The 16,242-nt window shown below is 40.1% G+C and overlaps 1 protein-coding gene and 1 long non-coding RNA gene across 4 annotated transcripts in view; one reads left to right on the plus strand and one right to left on the minus strand.

The window, feature by feature from the left end:
- The window catches only part of PSEN1 (presenilin 1), a 74,362-nt gene extending 59,088 nt beyond the window's left edge, over window positions 1–15,274 (plus strand). For all 3 annotated transcript variants that reach the window (XM_015071685.3, XM_015071686.3, XM_027066095.2), the window contains 3 exons: window positions 1,537–1,710; window positions 8,597–8,715; window positions 10,698–15,274. In XM_015071685.3, the coding sequence (XP_014927171.2) occupies window positions 1,537–1,710; window positions 8,597–8,715; window positions 10,698–10,853 (449 nt within the window). In that variant the 3' untranslated portion in view covers window positions 10,854–15,274. The remainder of the gene's footprint in view (window positions 1–1,536; window positions 1,711–8,596; window positions 8,716–10,697) is intronic.
- Window positions 1,705–13,792, minus strand: LOC113601375 (uncharacterized). Its single transcript, XR_003422610.2, has 3 exons — window positions 13,708–13,792; window positions 6,192–6,354; window positions 1,705–2,763 (listed from the first exon to the last, which is right to left on the minus strand). It is a non-coding gene; the product is annotated as an uncharacterized LOC113601375 (long non-coding RNA).
- Window positions 15,275–16,242: the final 968 nt, after the last annotated feature.

A 16,242-nucleotide genomic window follows, 5' to 3' on the forward strand; every position in this document is an offset into this window, starting at 1 on the left:
GTGATGAACCAGCTGAAGATTTGAAGAACTTTCTAGAAGAGGAGACATGGGGAGAGGCCTTGTAGTTAGAAGGACCTGGCTGAACTTCAGAGCTCCTCAGCGGGAGTGCTGTGGTATTTTGGGTGGGCAATTCTTCATTGTGTGGGACTTCCCCTCACTGCAGGATATTTAACATTCCTGGTCCCCCACTCACTAAATGCTAATAGTGGCTTTGAGGTGTTGCAGTAACCAAAAGGCCTCCATCCTGGTTCTTCAAACACCCCCTGGAAGGGAGGTGCTACCCCCTCGCTAAAAACCACTGTGTTAGAAGAACTAGAAGTTACATTGGAACAAAAAGACACAGGGCTCCCAAGAGGGATGTCTGAAGGTTTGGAAGTAGGAGTGAGGAGGGATGGGGCAGAGCAGGCAGTGCAGTTTTTATTTATAAAGCTTATGTTTAGCTTATGTTTATATGATTCTGTAAACTCCAAACCATAGAAGATTCAGGTTTTGTGAAGACCTGGTTAAGAAAAAGAATACAAATTACAAATACAGAATTGCTCTGGCCCCTCCCAGAATTCCATGCAATTGAGAGGCCTGAAGGATGCAAGCTTTACTTGTTCATGGTAAACCTCCCTCTGCTATGAGCATGTTTTACCTTTATTAGAAATAATAATAAAGGAGAGAAAAGGTATTATCAACTTCACATGTATTTTAATTATTTTTAATGTATGGAAGTTTCTCAGGACTTTCATGTTATGCTCACAGTTTTCAGTAAGATTGATCATCGTAACAAAATGACTGGCCCATAAAAAAAATTCACCCCCACTTTCCTACCTCACCCCACCTCCCATAATGGTATGCTTTTTATCCTGGTCACTGAAGCCACTGGTGAGCGCCATCATTTAGGAAGCTTTGGGCAGCCGAGATCAGATCTTTGTTGCTTTAAACAAAGAAGAGTTATGTTCTCTCTTGTGTTAACTTAGAGTTGAGTCCTAAGGTGTAGGCATTTGTGGGGTTGGGGAATTTTATGGTTCGTTGATATCATCAAGGGCCCAGGTTCTTTCCTTCTTCTGGTTCCGTCATCTTTAGATACAATCTTGGTCCTCAGTCTACTGCTTCTCATGGTCAGAAGATGGCAACTGCACTTCCAGGCATTTTATCCAGATAAGACCTCATCCAGGGTTGGAAAGGGGCTGTTTGTTTCTTCCTTGAGTCTCAGTGAGAAAAACTTCCCCCCAAATTCAGAGCAGACTTGGCCTCAACACACATTGGCTAGTACCAGCCTCAGCTTTAGAACTGTCATTAGGAAGAGTCATGTGCAGGATAGGTGGAAACCCAAACAAATCGGGACTCTGCCCTCAGGAAACAAGGAGAGAAATGACTATCGGGTAGGCAACCTCCAGGTACTTTTAGAGCTTGTGATTTGTGGTTTAGGAGCCAGCTAACCTAGTTGCAGTGACAGTCGGGTAGTTACTGTTTCCGTGTAGTTTTCTTAAAGGTATTAACATTTTTTTCTAAGTATTACAGAGCTGTAATTTCCACTTTCTCTTGAAGGCACAGAAGGTGAGTCCCAAGACCCTGTGACAGAGAGCGATGATGGTGGCTTCAGTGAAGAGTGGGAAGCCCAGAGGGACAACCGCCTAGGGCCTCATCACTCCACGACTGAGTCACGAGCTGCTGTGCAGGAACTTTCCAGCAGCATCCTAGCCAGTGAGGACCCAGAAGAAAGTATGTGTGTTACTCTATGTTGAAAAGTCATGAGTTCCTTTAGGTGCTACATTACCAAACTCCTCAAAAATAAAATGGATCAAGAGTGGTACAGTCTAATTCTGAATAACAGAGTATAGCATTTAGTGGGAAATATTAATAGTTATTGCTTTTCTCATAGTTACATTTGTTAATGGGCCAAATTCTGCCCCTCAGATTTTTGGAAATGGCCTTTTACAGCCTGAACTTTGGCATTTGTTTTAAAAGGTAAAAGATTTTTTGGAAATTAGTATTCCAGTAAGACTCATGACTACAATATTTATGTACAAAAATTTCATTAGTATATTTCCTCTTTGCTGTGTAGAGACCTGTGAGTTTGAATGTTTCAACCTTTTACATCATTATTCCCTTTGCTGGCAAGCACTGTACTTTATTAATTTTAAAGACAAAAGGATTTTGGTTATTGGGAGAAATGCAAGCATTTGTTCAGTGTCTAAGATATGTTGTCACTTAGACTTTGGTTAGCAGTTGGGGTTTCTTGGGAACATTATCAGCCAGTAGAGCCCCTCCCCGCCCCTGGTTAGGGCTCAGTCGTCTCTTCAGTCTTAGAGATGTGATTTATTAAGAGATTAGCACATTTTCCAACTAAATTATTCTCTGTGGGTTTTTTTCCCCAGAAAAGTGAAACTCTTGATTACAACATTACAGTGAAAATATTAAGTACTTTTAAAGAAACAAACACCTAAATTTCTTAGCTTCTTTACTCACTAATCACTAATTGTTATGATCTTGACATTATCCTTGAGCTTCAGTAGAACACTTCTTACATACAGCCAGCTCAGGTTTAGTCTTTTAACTGGGTCAGAACTTGGCACATACTTAGCTTTGGTGCTTGGCTGAGTTTTCCAGATGTTAGAGTCCGCTACAGTCTGTGACTTTCACACTCCAGGGAAACTAGACACAGTTGCCTTGTCTTACAGCCAGGCTTAAGCTTGCCTTTGCTGATATATTCTCTGCCTGCAAAGTTACCACCATAATGAGGTTGCATCTTCTTTTCTCTTTTCTCAAAGGTGCCTACAGCCAAAAGAAAGAAGTAATACAGCTGTTGAGTATATAGCAGTCTTTCATGACTGACCTTGCAACTTGAGTGCTCTCTCCTGATCATCTCTCATGTTCTCTTTTTCTCTACTTTTTTTTTTTTTTTTTAAGGAAAACCCAAGTATTGCCCCTCCTAACTTCAGAATGATATTTTCTTTATCTGGGACCACTATAAACTAATAATTGACATTCTTTCATCATCTTAGCATCCGATAACGTAACCATCTCTGAACAACCTTTTAAAATCAGCATTTAATCGAAAACTGAAGAGTTTTTTAATTAGAAATGTAAAATATTAAAAAAAAATTTTTTTAAACATTTATTTATTTTTGAGAAACGGAGAGAGACAGCATGGGTGGGGGAGGGGCAGAGAGAGAGAAGGAGACACAGAATCTGAAGCAGGCTCCAGGCACCCCTAAAATATATTTATCCCATGTGAAGGCTGTTGGTCTTCCTTTTAGTGAATTTCAGAATATACTTCCCTCAAACATCATGCCAGTAGCAGGCTCATCCTAAGTGTACTACTAATCAGTAGACTTAAAATTTATCAACGTAGTAAAATTAGCCTGTTGTTTTCAGGAGTGGAAATTTGAGTCTACAGATTCTTTTCTGTAACCTCAGGGGAAGTGAGGGAGAGGAATTTTACTATTCAAGTAGAAGAAGAGATTTTAGTAGTAAAAAGGTAAAATAATACATTATAGGCAGGTTGTTTTTTTTTTTTAAGACTTTATTTTTGAGTAATCTCTGTACCTGACATGGGGCTCGAACTCACAAGCCCAACATCAGGAGTTGCATGCTCTACCAAGTGAGCCAGCCAGACACTCCACGGTTAATTTTAAAACAGTCTCATTACTTCCAAAAGAAATCCCACAATCCTCAGCTGTCCAGCTCTCCAGTCCCTCCCATCCCCCCCCACTTAAAGTACACAATGCAGTGATTTTTACTGTATTCACAGAGCTGTGCAACCATCACTACAAGTGAATTTTAGAACATTTTCATCATCTCAGAAAGCAAGTCTATACTCATTAGCTCCCATGTCCCCCCTACACCAATAAATATACTATCTTAGATTTGCCCATCCTGGACATTTCATATAAATGGAATCCTACACTATATTATCCTTTGTACTAGTTTCTTTCACTTAGGCCAATGTTTTCAAAGTTCATCTGTGTTGTAGTGTCAGTACTTCATTTATTTTTGTAGCCAAATAATATTACATTTTATGTATATACCACATTTATTATCCATTCATCAGGTAATAGACATCTGAGTTGTTTCCATTTGGGGCTGTTATGCATAATGTTGCTATGAACATTCATGTACCAGTTCTTGTGTGGACATGTTTTTATTTCTCTTGGGTATATACCCAGGAGTAGAATTGCTGGGTCCTATGGTAACTCTGTATTTTACCTTTTGAGAAACTGCCAGACTGTTTTCCAAAGCAGCCATACTATTTTACATTCCCACCAGCAGTGTGTGAATGCCCCAATTTTTCCACATCCTCACCAACACTTACTATCTTTTTGATTATAATCTAGAGTAGGTATAAAGTGGTGTCTCATTATGGTTTTCAGTTGCATTTCCCTAATGGCTAATGATATCGAGTAATTTTTTGTGTGCTTATTGGCCATTTTTATCTTTTCTTTGGAGAACTATATTCAGATTCTTTGACCATTTTTATTTGCCTCTTTATTGAGTTGTAATGATTCTTTGAATATTCTAAATACATATTTGTTTTCAGATAACTGCAAAATTTTTTCCCTGCATTATTTTAAAAATCTCATTTCTGTAACATTTTTTTTCTGAAGAACTTAGTTTTAGTTTCTTATAGCATTTAACATTTGAAATTGAAATCTAAGTCTTTCTAAGGCTATTATATATTTTAGCCTTTATATGTGCCAAGAACGTTTCCTGTATTATTTTTTAACTCATTTTTTTAAATGTTTATTTATTTTTGAGAGAGAGAACGTGAGCAGGAGAGGGGCAGAGAGACAGAGAGAGAGAGAGGGAGGGAAATGGGGACATGGACACAGAATCCAAAGCAGGCTCCAGGCTCTGAACTGTCAGCACAGAGCCCAGTATGGGGCTTGAACTCACGAGCCATGAGATCATGACCTGAGCCTAAGTCAGATGCTTAACCGACTGAGCCACCTAAGCATCCCCACCCCGGCCTTTTTTTTCTTTTTGTTTATTTATGTTTGAGAGAGGGAGACAGAGCACAAGCAGGGGGGAAACAGAGAGCGAGGTAGACACAGAATCCGAAGCAGGCCCCAGGTTCTGAGCTGTCAGCACAGAGCCTGACACGGGGCTCAAAACCACAAACTGTGAGATTGTGACCTGAGCTGAGGTCAGACACTTAACTGACTGAGTCACCCAGGTGCCACTAATTTTTAATTCTTGATAACAGCCCTATGTAATAGCTCATAATCCCCATCTTAGAGCTGAGGAATTTGAGGATTAAAAGAAGTTAATCAACTTGCTCTGGATCATACAAGTACTTAAATAGTAGCACTGGCCTCTTCTGTACATGTGAAACTGGTGTGTATATTCATCAGTCTGGGAAGGTTAGCAAGTTAAAGGGTAGCTGACCCAGTAATTCATAGCATTGGATTTCATGGGTCATATGTTTATCTTTTCCACTAAGGAAGACTTCACTCTGGCTCCCACAACTCAAGAGCACTGGTTTCTCTGTAATATCTTATTAACCAGCCCTCTGCTTATTTCTCACCCACATGTGGAACACACTATACTTCTCAGGGCCCTCTGCCTCTCTCCCCTGGAAGTGGTTTGTCTAACCCAGGCAACTGAACGTTAAAACCAGGGTCAAACTTCAGTTGGGAATGGTTACTTAACAGAAAAATGAAAGCCACTTTTAAAGCTTTATGGATGAATAATGGATCCCAAGTTAAAACATATCTTTTGAATCCATATTTTAGCCTTTACTTTTTTTTTTTAACGTTTTATTTACTTTTGAGAGACAGAGCATGAATGGGAGAGGGGCAGAGACAGAGGGAGATACAGAATCTGAAACAGGCTCCAGGCTCTGAGCTGTCAGCACAGAGCCCAACGTGGGGCTTGAACCATTGAACCATGAGATCATCACCTGAGCCAAAGTCAGATGCTTAACCGACTGAGGCACTCAGGCGTCCCTAGCCTTTACTTAGTTGTATATTTTTTTGAAAAGAACTTGAAGGGAAAAAATGTTGGATAACAGAAAACCTATAGCCTTTGCATTTCTTGTAAGTTTTAGGATCAGCGTGTCAATGTCTACAAGCTACATTTCAAAAAAAATGGGAATGTAAAGAATTTTGAATACCCAAAACAATTTTGAAAGAGAAGGACAAATTGGTGGATTTATACTATGTGATTTCAGAACTTACTGTAACACCATAGTAATTTGGTACCTGGGTGGTTCAGTCAGGTAAGTGTTCAACTTCAGCTCAGGTCATGGTCTCATGGTTCATGAGTTCAAGTCCGCATCTGGCTCTCTGCTGACAGCACAGAGCCTGCTTCGGATCCTCTGTCCCCCTCTCTCTGCCTTTTCTCTGCTCATGATCACTCTCTCTCCTTCAAAAATAAATAAACATTTAAAAAAATTAAAGCCATAGTAATCAGTTCAGGCACAAGGAGAGACATATAAATCAGTGGAACAGAATTGCTAGTCTAGATGTAAATACTTACATTTATGGTCAATAATTTTTTTTACGAAGGTGCTAAAATAATTCAGCAGGAAAAGGGTATGTAATCTTTTCAACCAGTGGTTCTGGGACAATTAGATATCCACATGCAAAAGAATGAGTGGAAACTCCTGCCTCACCCTATCCATCCATCATGCCCACAATCAAAAATGAACTCAAAATGGATCATAAACTGAAATGTTAAGTGGTTAAAATAAATTTCTAGAAGAAAACGAAAGAGAAAAACTTATGACCTTGGGTTGGGCAGAGTTCTTCAATACAACACTGATACATAGAAGAAAAAATTGATAGATTGGACTTCACCAAAATTAAAAACTTGCATTCAAAAGATACCATTAAGAGGAGAAATATTTGTACACCCAATTTCATAGCATTATCCACAATAGCCATGAGGTGGAAGCAATCCAAGTGTCCACTGATGGATGAGTGTATAAATGTGTATACACACAGTGGAATATTATTCAGCCTTAAAAAGGAAGGACATTGTAACATGCTGTATAACATGGATGAACTTGAGGACATTATGCTAAGTGAAGTAAGCCAGTCACAAAAAGACAAATACTGTATGATATGAAGTACCTAGAGTAGTCAAACTTAGAGACAGAAAATAGAATGATGGTTGCCAGAGAATGGAGGGAGAAAAGGAGGAGGAGTTTGTGTTTAATGCGTACAGAGTTTTAGTTTTGCAAGATGAAAAGAGTTCTGTGAATGGATGATGAGGATGGTAGTACAACAGTGTGAGTTTACTTAATGCCATTAAGTTGTATATTTTGCTATTAAAAAAAAATTTTTTTAAAGATACCATTAAGAAAAGGAAAAGAGGGGTGCCTGGGTGGCATCAGTCAGTTAAGCATCCAGCCCTTGATTTTGGCTCAAGTTATGATCTCACAGTTCCTAGGATCCAGCCCTACATCAAGCTCTGTGCTGATAGTGTGGAGCCTGCTTGGCATTCTCTCTCTCCTCCTCTCAAATAAATAAACATAAAAAGAAAAAGAAAAGAAGACACAGACTGTGAGAAAAGCTATACAAACCACATTTCGAGTCTATTCAAGACTTGTGTTAAGGATATATATATGTAGAATGCTTACAACTCAATAATAGGAGATTACCCATTTAAAAAATACGGACATGCTTTGGATAAACATTTCAGCAAAGGAGAAATATAAGAGGTAATAAACACATGAAACTCTGCTCAACACCATTATTCAGAATGGCTATAATCAAAAAGGCTACCAATATCAAGCGTTGGTGAAGGAAGTAAAGAAACTGGAACCCTGAGGTCTTGCTGGTGGCAATGTAAACTGGTGCAGCCAGTATGGAAAACAATTCGGCAGTTTCTTAAAAAACTAAAGATAAACTTCCCATATAACCCAGCAATCCCATTTGTAAGAATCTACCCAATGGAAATGAAAACAATGTCCACACAAAGATGTGTACGCCTGGTCACAGCATGATGTTCATAGCACCATTATTCATAATAGCCCCAAAATGAAAACGTTCCATTGTCCATCAACTAGTGTATTCACACAGTGGAAAACTGACCAGTAAAAAGAAAATGCAGACAAGTGCAATTTCATGGATAAACCTCGACAATACATTACGTGAAAGAAGCCAGTCACAAAGACTACATAGTGTTACGTGTCCATTTTATGAAGTGTCTCGAAAAGCCAAATTTATAGAGAGAGAAGACATCAGTGTTGCTTAAGGCCTAGGGTGATGGAAATGTGGATTGTGGTGATGGTTGGACAACTCTACATCTTTTACAATAATTGAACAATGGGTGAATTTTATGAAGTAAATTATAGGGGTTCTTGTGAAGATTTGTTAGAACAAGTGCCAGGTGTAAACCAGGCAGTCAATAGATGACTGCTGTTATTGTTCCTTGTTATATGTAACAACAGCATCTCAATGTTGAAGACCCCAGAGCAAGTCATACAGAATCTGAAACTCATATTGGAGGAAAACAAAAAAGAAAGAAAACCTAGCTAAAGCCAAAATTTATATGTCCTTTACTGCTTTCTCATTCAATACAGGATGGAATATGGCAGTGACACTTTTGAATTGATGGCAAAAAGTAACAAACATTTATATTCATAATCTTTCCTTTTTAGGGGGAGTAAAACTTGGATTAGGAGACTTCATTTTCTACAGTGTTCTGGTTGGTAAAGCTTCTGCAACAGCCAGTGGAGACTGGAACACAACCATAGCCTGTTTTGTAGCCATATTAATTGTAAGTATACACTAATAAAAACATGTCTGAAATCCTCACCTCAGAACTCTGATTATGCTGTCCCTTTAAGGTAGCCTGTTTTATTTTTTGTTTTTTAAAGTTTATTTATTTATTTTGAGAGACACAGAGACAGCACAAGTGGGAGAGGGGCAGAGAGAGAGGAAGAGAGAGAATCCCAAAAAGGCTCCGCGCTGCCAGCACAGAGCCCGATGCGGGGCTCAAAACCATGAGACCATGAGATCATGACCTGAGCTGAAACCAAGAGTAGGACACTTAATGGACTGAGCCACCCAAGTGGCCCTAAGGCAATCTGTTTTCACCCTAGCTGGGCTGAGTGTGCCATTCACCTGGAGAGCTTTTTAAAAACAAATTAACTGAACCTCACTAAATAGTTTGCCACCTGGCCACCCATTAAAATTACCCATTAAAATTGTGCATCCCTGCCCTGAGATATTTAATGTTTTAATTGTGTGGGTTTTTTTAATTCCCCGGAAAGTTCTGATAAGCACCTCTGATTGGGAACAGCTGCTTCAAGCCTGGCAGCGTAGACATGTAGGAAAATAGCTGTGTTAGATCAGTCTTAAAGGGGTACTGATCCTCACTTTGTTCCTGAGTCTGGTGGTGGTTTTGCCTTTAATGCCACGACCTGCAGCAGGCAGTATTCCGGGGGCAGCAAGTCTGAGGCGAGAAAAGCTAACACAGTGCACGATGCCACATAGGTCTTGCTTGTAGCAGCACGACATGAACCCCGACGCTTTCAAAACTATAAGTAACTCTTAAGGTATTTCTTACTGGTATTTTTGCTAAAGATGTGATGTCTGATAATGTGTCCATGAAGTTAGATGAGAGGTGACTTGAGAGCCATTACTTACGAGTTTATTTTATGCTGACCTCTGTGGTTTATCATGATCATTATAAACAGTTAGAATTTTCATGTGTTTTATTTTTCTTTATTTTTATTTACTTTTCTGGATGTGTTGTATCTTTTAAGAGGAAAATGACTTATTTTGGATAAACTTGAAATGCTCAGTTTTCAGACATTGTCTTAGTAGTTAGGGTAAAAAAACGGACAATATTATATGGCTGCTCTGTGTTTACAAGAAAGCAACACAGGTGTTCTCCTGCTTTCTGAAGGTGCATATTACACCACTTTGCTGTTTTCGATAACAGAAAGAAATCCAAGGAAGATTTTTGCTTTTACAAAAAGGCTATTATCATACTAATGAAGGTCTTTCATTAAAAAAAGTGGCATAATTGGAACTTTCAGGAAGTGGGGATATGCTTCGCTTTATGCTGTTTTGGCTTACAAAAGGCTTCATAGGAACGCTCTACTTTCAGATAGAGAAACTTGTATATGCTTCATGAACTTGTATTGGTTTATTCTGTGAGCATCTCTTTGCCCCCGTACAACATAAAGGATGCTTCTCGCCTCCAGGACTTTAGTCAGCCAAACTAAACTCACAGTAGCCAACTCAATATTTTAAGTAGAAATTTCAGTATTATTTAATTTTTTCTTTTTTTTTTTTAACGTTTATTTATTTTTGGGACAGAGAGAGACAGAGCATGAACGGGAGAGGGGCAGAGAGAGAGGGAGACACAGAATCGGAAACAGGCTCCAGGCTCTGAGCCATCAGCCCAGAGCCTGACGCGGGGCTCGAACTCCCGGACCGCGAGATCGTGACCTGGCTGAAGTCGGACGCTTAACCGACTGCGCCACCCAGGCGCCCCGAGTATTATTTAATTTTTAAAAAATAGTTTTATTTTTAGATTCTATTCCTTACCTAGAATTAAGTGTGTGCATAATGAACTCTGTATTGTAAAGGAAAATAAATGTTGTTTCCAAACGTAACGAAAAAAATTGCCCTAAAATTTAAGCTCAAAGGATAATATTCAGTGAACTAAATACTTGTGATTGGGTTGTTTTTGCATGAAATACTTTCCTAATTTTGCCTGAGTTTGTGTCTCTCCCCTCTTGTCCACAGGGTCTGTGCCTTACATTATTACTCCTCGCCATTTTCAAGAAAGCTCTGCCAGCTCTTCCGATCTCTATCACCTTTGGGCTTGTTTTCTACTTTGCCACAGATTATCTTGTACAGCCCTTTATGGACCAGTTAGCATTCCATCAATTTTATATATAGTATATTTGCAATTAGAATCCCATGGATTTTTCTCCTTTGACTATAATTAAACCTGGGGAGGACAAAGATGATTTTACTGTGTCCACATCTAACAAAGGCAAGATTCCCAGCTGGACTTTTGCAGCTTCCTTCCAAGTCTTCCTGACCACCTGTACCATTGGGCACTGGAAGAAGATGTCTACAGAAAATGGTTTTGAACACACGTCATCGTGACGGACTGAGTCCCTCGGTGCAAAAACTACCAGATTTGAGGGACAAGGATGAGGAGGAGGGACGGACCAAGAAGTTGCTCTGCTCCCACCAGCAATTTGACCCTTGGTCACAGGTGGATTTTACCAACACTGCAGACTCTCAGGACTCCCATTACCGAGAAGTTAAATGACACGGTTTAAACCAAACAGGACTCTTCATCTTAAACTACATGTTGAAGATCAACCTAATAAACCTGTATTGAACTCTGAACCTTTTCAGGAGGTACTGTAAGGAGAGCAGGCACCAGCAGCAACACGAAAAGGTTTTTGAAAAGGGGCTCTAACTTTCACTTTCAAACCTTTCTGCTGCAGACTTATCATTTTTAAATAAGACTTTTTTTTTTTTTCACCTTGAGTCAAGTCAGATATGTAGGTTGATTTTGAAAATTTTTGTTTTCAAGCACTGAAACTCATCTATGGTTGTATTTCTTCCCATGGCCAGTCTGAACTTACTTGCTTTATCCTAAAAGTCTTAACCTCAGGTTCCAAATTCAGTAATTTCTGGAAAGAATGGAACTATATCTAAACGGTTTCCTGTCAGCCTTAGGTGAATTCTGGGTTTTCCACCAAATTCTTTATTTTTAGACATACTTGTAGGTTTACTTGCCCTGGATGCTTCCATTGTTCCCATCTCTCTCTGACTCCCCATAAGCATTCTCTTCTACAGCAAATGAGACAGCTCTGTTGTGGTAGCAGATGATCCGGTTATTCTAGGATTTTACTCTGTGTGGTGCAAAGAATGTGTTAATGAATCAGTGCTGTCAGCCTCACTGTCATAATTTCTTCAGTAGCAAATACAATGTGTGCCCAAAGACAGTAGAATTAAAGAAGAGTAAAATGGCTGGTGAAGCACTTCCTGTCCTGTTTTTTCTTTTTTTTTACTACAACCCATTCATTGTCTCTGACACTAGGTCAGAATTTAAACCAATAGCCAAAAGCTGGTGGATTATAAAGTCAGTTGTATCAGTACAAAGTAAGAATTTGGAGAAAGCCATGATTTTGCTCGGTGAGCCACGGGAGAACCAAGGGTCAGGAGGCGAACCAGATGCCGAGAAGAGAAAAGATGGGACCACTAACAGCCAATGGGACAAAATGAGTTAATGTCCCGTGGGCAGATCTTAAGGAGGAGAACCAAGTTATTCCTCAGGAACCTCACATTGGGTGTTTTGTGCTTTCCTTCATTTCAGTGTACCTTTGTACCTTTGAAGTGGGCAGTGGAGTTGAGGTCCTGCGCAGTTCAGCTGGACAGTGCACATAAACGGAGCCATCAGCCTGTGGGCACATGACACCTTTAAGTGGAGCTTTGCTGGGCATAGCCCTTCTTTTACCACTGACCACCTTTAGCCACAGTGATCAGATTATAAGCGTTTGTGAGACATTTAGTCTCCCCCTATGGCTGAAGAAAGGCCAGCTTTTCTTCCTGTTCCTGCTTTCTCTCCAGCCTATCATATGATCTAGTTTGCAGTTCCCTTTGGAGGTTGTTTTTGTTTTTTAATGTTTTATTTTATTTTTTTGAGAGACATAGAGCACCAGCTGGGGAGGGACAGAGAGAGAGACACACACACACACGGAATCCGAAGCAGGCTCCAGGCTCTGAGCTGTCAGCACAGAGCCCGATGCGGGGCTCGAACCCATGAACGCGAGATCATGACCTGAGCTGAAGTTGGATGCTCAACCAACTGAGCCACCCAGGTACCCCGTCCTTGGAGTTTAGAATAGTTGTTTTCTGTCACAGCATATTTTTTTATAAGAAACTAAATTTAGCAGTAGTGTGCTGTTGGAGTATAACTGGAGTTATAAGTAAAAACTGGCTCATATTAGGTAGTTGAGAAATGCAGGAAAAACAAGTCAATGCACAGAAAGAGTGGGGCTTAAAATAGGTTCTCGCATCTCTTTGCTTAGCCCCTTTTTTCCAGGATTCTTTTTCCTCATATATAGCAATGTGGGTATTAACTTCTAGAAAGACACATGATTGAACCACTACAGCAAAGCCACCTGAATATGTTCATGATTTGAGGCAGTCTTGAGGGAGCCCTGATCTAGACTAGTTATTAGTGCGAAGGTCCCAAAAGTACTGTATCTTTCACGAAAGGTTTTATCCCAGAAGAGGGTATGTGGGGGGTGTGTGTGTGTGTGTGTGTGTGTGTGTGTGTGTGTGATTTAATCCATCCTTTGTATCACTGTCCTATGTAGAAAGATGGCAATAAATCTTGCTTTCTGCAGGACGGACCACAGCTCAGCATAGAACTCTTTTCTTTAAATCGCCAATCTCAGATACAGAACTTTGAACTTTCTTCTTAGGGTCAATTCAGTTGTTTTTGAAATGTCAAAATGCTAGTCTTCCACCATGAAAACTAGATTATCACCAGGGAAAACAGTAGCAAGTCCACCGAGGATGTGCCCTCACACAGGGCAGGGGTGGCTGTGGAGCTGGCCAAACAAAGCAGGATCAGCCCAGGCAAACCTGCTTAATGAAGAGGAGGAAGAAGAGTGACCACTAATGTCTGGGTCTGACTGGCCTACGGAACCAAGAGTGTGTACATACAGAAGGTTGCTACAAACTAGCCTGTGGGCATATCAACCATATTTGGAAGATGACGGACCTTTTTTCAAAGAGGAAGAGCGTGTTTTCCTGTTCTTGATTCTCACGAGGTTAGTGTATGGTCGGTCCTAGGATCACCGCTCTCACTGTAAATGATTAAATTTCTTGATTAGAAAAAAAAGCTTTCTAAGCAATTTGAAAGAAAACAATCATAAGTGAATGATTTATTGATTTTGCTACAGAAGCATGGGCTTTTCACTTTTGAGTTCTTGAATCCTCACTTTTTAAAGTGTCTCTTGTTTTTAAAAACCCTTCTTCCATAACCAGTGTCCATACAGTTAGTTTAGTACTTGGTCTTTACTTGGCCTCAGAAAACTATATAGTCATCCTGGTCATAATTTGTAGAATATGAGACAAAGGTTAAGCTCCCACATAAGATCTTCCAGGGTCAGCGTCTCAAGGAAGCCTGACCTCCAGGGCCTGGCCTTGCACATTTGCCCCATTCATGATCTAGCCCTAGAAGAGAAAGAGCTCAGAGGCCACTATGAAAACATTTATTCAGTGTCTTCCATGTTCCTGGCATGGTGCTCGAGTCTAAATATGTGAAGATGAGTAAGACCTATCCTCAGAATACATCTATAGTTTCCTGTTTCCTGATACACGCCATCTTGAACTTCTCTAAAATATTGGGTACTTGTCAGTAACCCCTTCTTATGGTTACCATCACTGAGGGCTTATAAAATTGATGTTATAAAGGTGATCTTGATTCTTCCAGAAGCCAACCCTTTCAATGAAGTACTCCTTTTCCTCTATCTGCTTTTGGATAGTCTATAACGGCCTGACCATTCTCACCTCCGGGGTTGTCCACAAAGCTGACTCTGCAAAGGGAACTTGAAAACTGGACATTTGGTCTTGCCCTGGGATGAAACTGTATCATCATCATGAGTTTGAGACCAGAAGTGATCCTTAACGATTTTCTTGCTTCTCTTTAAATGCCCCCAAACACAGGAGATTAAAAACAATGGTTTCAACTCTTCACAGGCTTCAGTGAAATTGCTGAGCAGTGTACTAACAAGGGTGTCGTCATGCTCACCTCCTGAATCCTCTGGATGGCATCATCTGAACCATCCTCTCCTCTGGCAGGAAACACCTCAGATGCGTGCATTAAAAATCAGCCTGGTGCTGAAACAAACCCTTTCTTTGAATGTTTACCAGGGCCTTGGATGCCTGCAACAGTGCCCTCAGGAAGTAGCTGGGTCCACCCTGGGCCCTGGAACGTGGTGTTAGCACTTGAACCTGGTGTGCGTAACAGGAAAGATTTCCCAGGAAGCAGTTTTCCTTTGAAAATAAATAATCGTTGCAAAAGGGCAGCTTCAAAATCAATCAGCTGTAGAAAGTAGTACAGGATTGTTCACCGCGGGATTGGAGGTGCCGGTTGCAGGCTTCAGCGGGAACGTTGACATGTTTGTCTTCTCGCTTTTGCTTCTACAGGCACTGCTTTGTACATGATTCAGACAGACTGTGAATACATCTTTTTTAAAATACCTTTCAGATTCTTGGTGAGATATAATTTTGATAGATTGCAGGTTTTCCTGTGTTTGTCAAATTAATAAAGACTGCATGAATCCGGCTGTGCTAATTTTCTCACGTGAAAGTAGTGTAATGTGTAACTGGGAACTGCTGAACCTTTATCAGGACACAGTTAAGAAACATAAATGCGTTGTTCCTGTTATTCACTCAAAATGGAAGGGTATGGACCATAGCAGGCCACAGCTCTGAAGGATACAGTATTAAGTCCATGAAAAGTCTTGAAACAACTATTCTGAATACTTGGCTTCTGAAAAAAATTTTTTTCTAGAAAATATCTAACTCAAATTGATGTAAAAGCTGTCAAAACAGGAACTCATGGGACGTGTATGCTGTAGTGCAGTGCAGATATTTTATGTGCTGGAGGGTTATCTTTTTAAAATCATTATGGGAGTGCCTGGCTGGCGCAGTCAGTAGAGCATGCAACTCTCAGGGTCATGAGTTCAAGCCCCATGTTGGGTGTAGAGCTTACTTAAAAAAAAAATATATTATGTAGGTCACATCAATGGAAAAAAACATTACTTTTATTGATTGTCCTGTCACTTTCCTAAAACTCTCCAAAACCTTTTGTTTCTAAATAATGAATAGCGTATAAAATGTGGGGAATGATTGATCAGAAATAAGATCGTGGCAAGAAAACCAAATTTGGCCATTGTCCTCAGAAGGAGCATATGGGTGCCTTCCTGGTTATATTGGCTAAGGGCATCAGGAAGCATGGAAGGTGTTCATTGTTCATTCCCTCCTTTGGGAATCGCATCATTTGCTTTTTTGAATCTTGTAGCAGTGTCACGAAAGTTTGCCACAGAACTATCATGATTTGTCATCTGCTGGGAGAGGTTTCTGGTTTTTAGGGGTACTGACAACAGTGTTCTTAATGAGATGAAGAATGTCCTCTGGCAGAGTTGAGAAGCAAGAATAATGACGTTGGAGTTCCTGCATCACTTGGTAAGTACCACAGTCTTCTGTAGCCCAACCATTCTCTCTGGGTACTTTTCTGTGTGCTCTGCAT

Source organism: Acinonyx jubatus, chromosome B3, assembly GCF_027475565.1.
Source record: "Acinonyx jubatus isolate Ajub_Pintada_27869175 chromosome B3, VMU_Ajub_asm_v1.0, whole genome shotgun sequence".
Lineage (NCBI taxonomy): Eukaryota > Metazoa > Chordata > Mammalia > Carnivora > Felidae > Acinonyx > Acinonyx jubatus.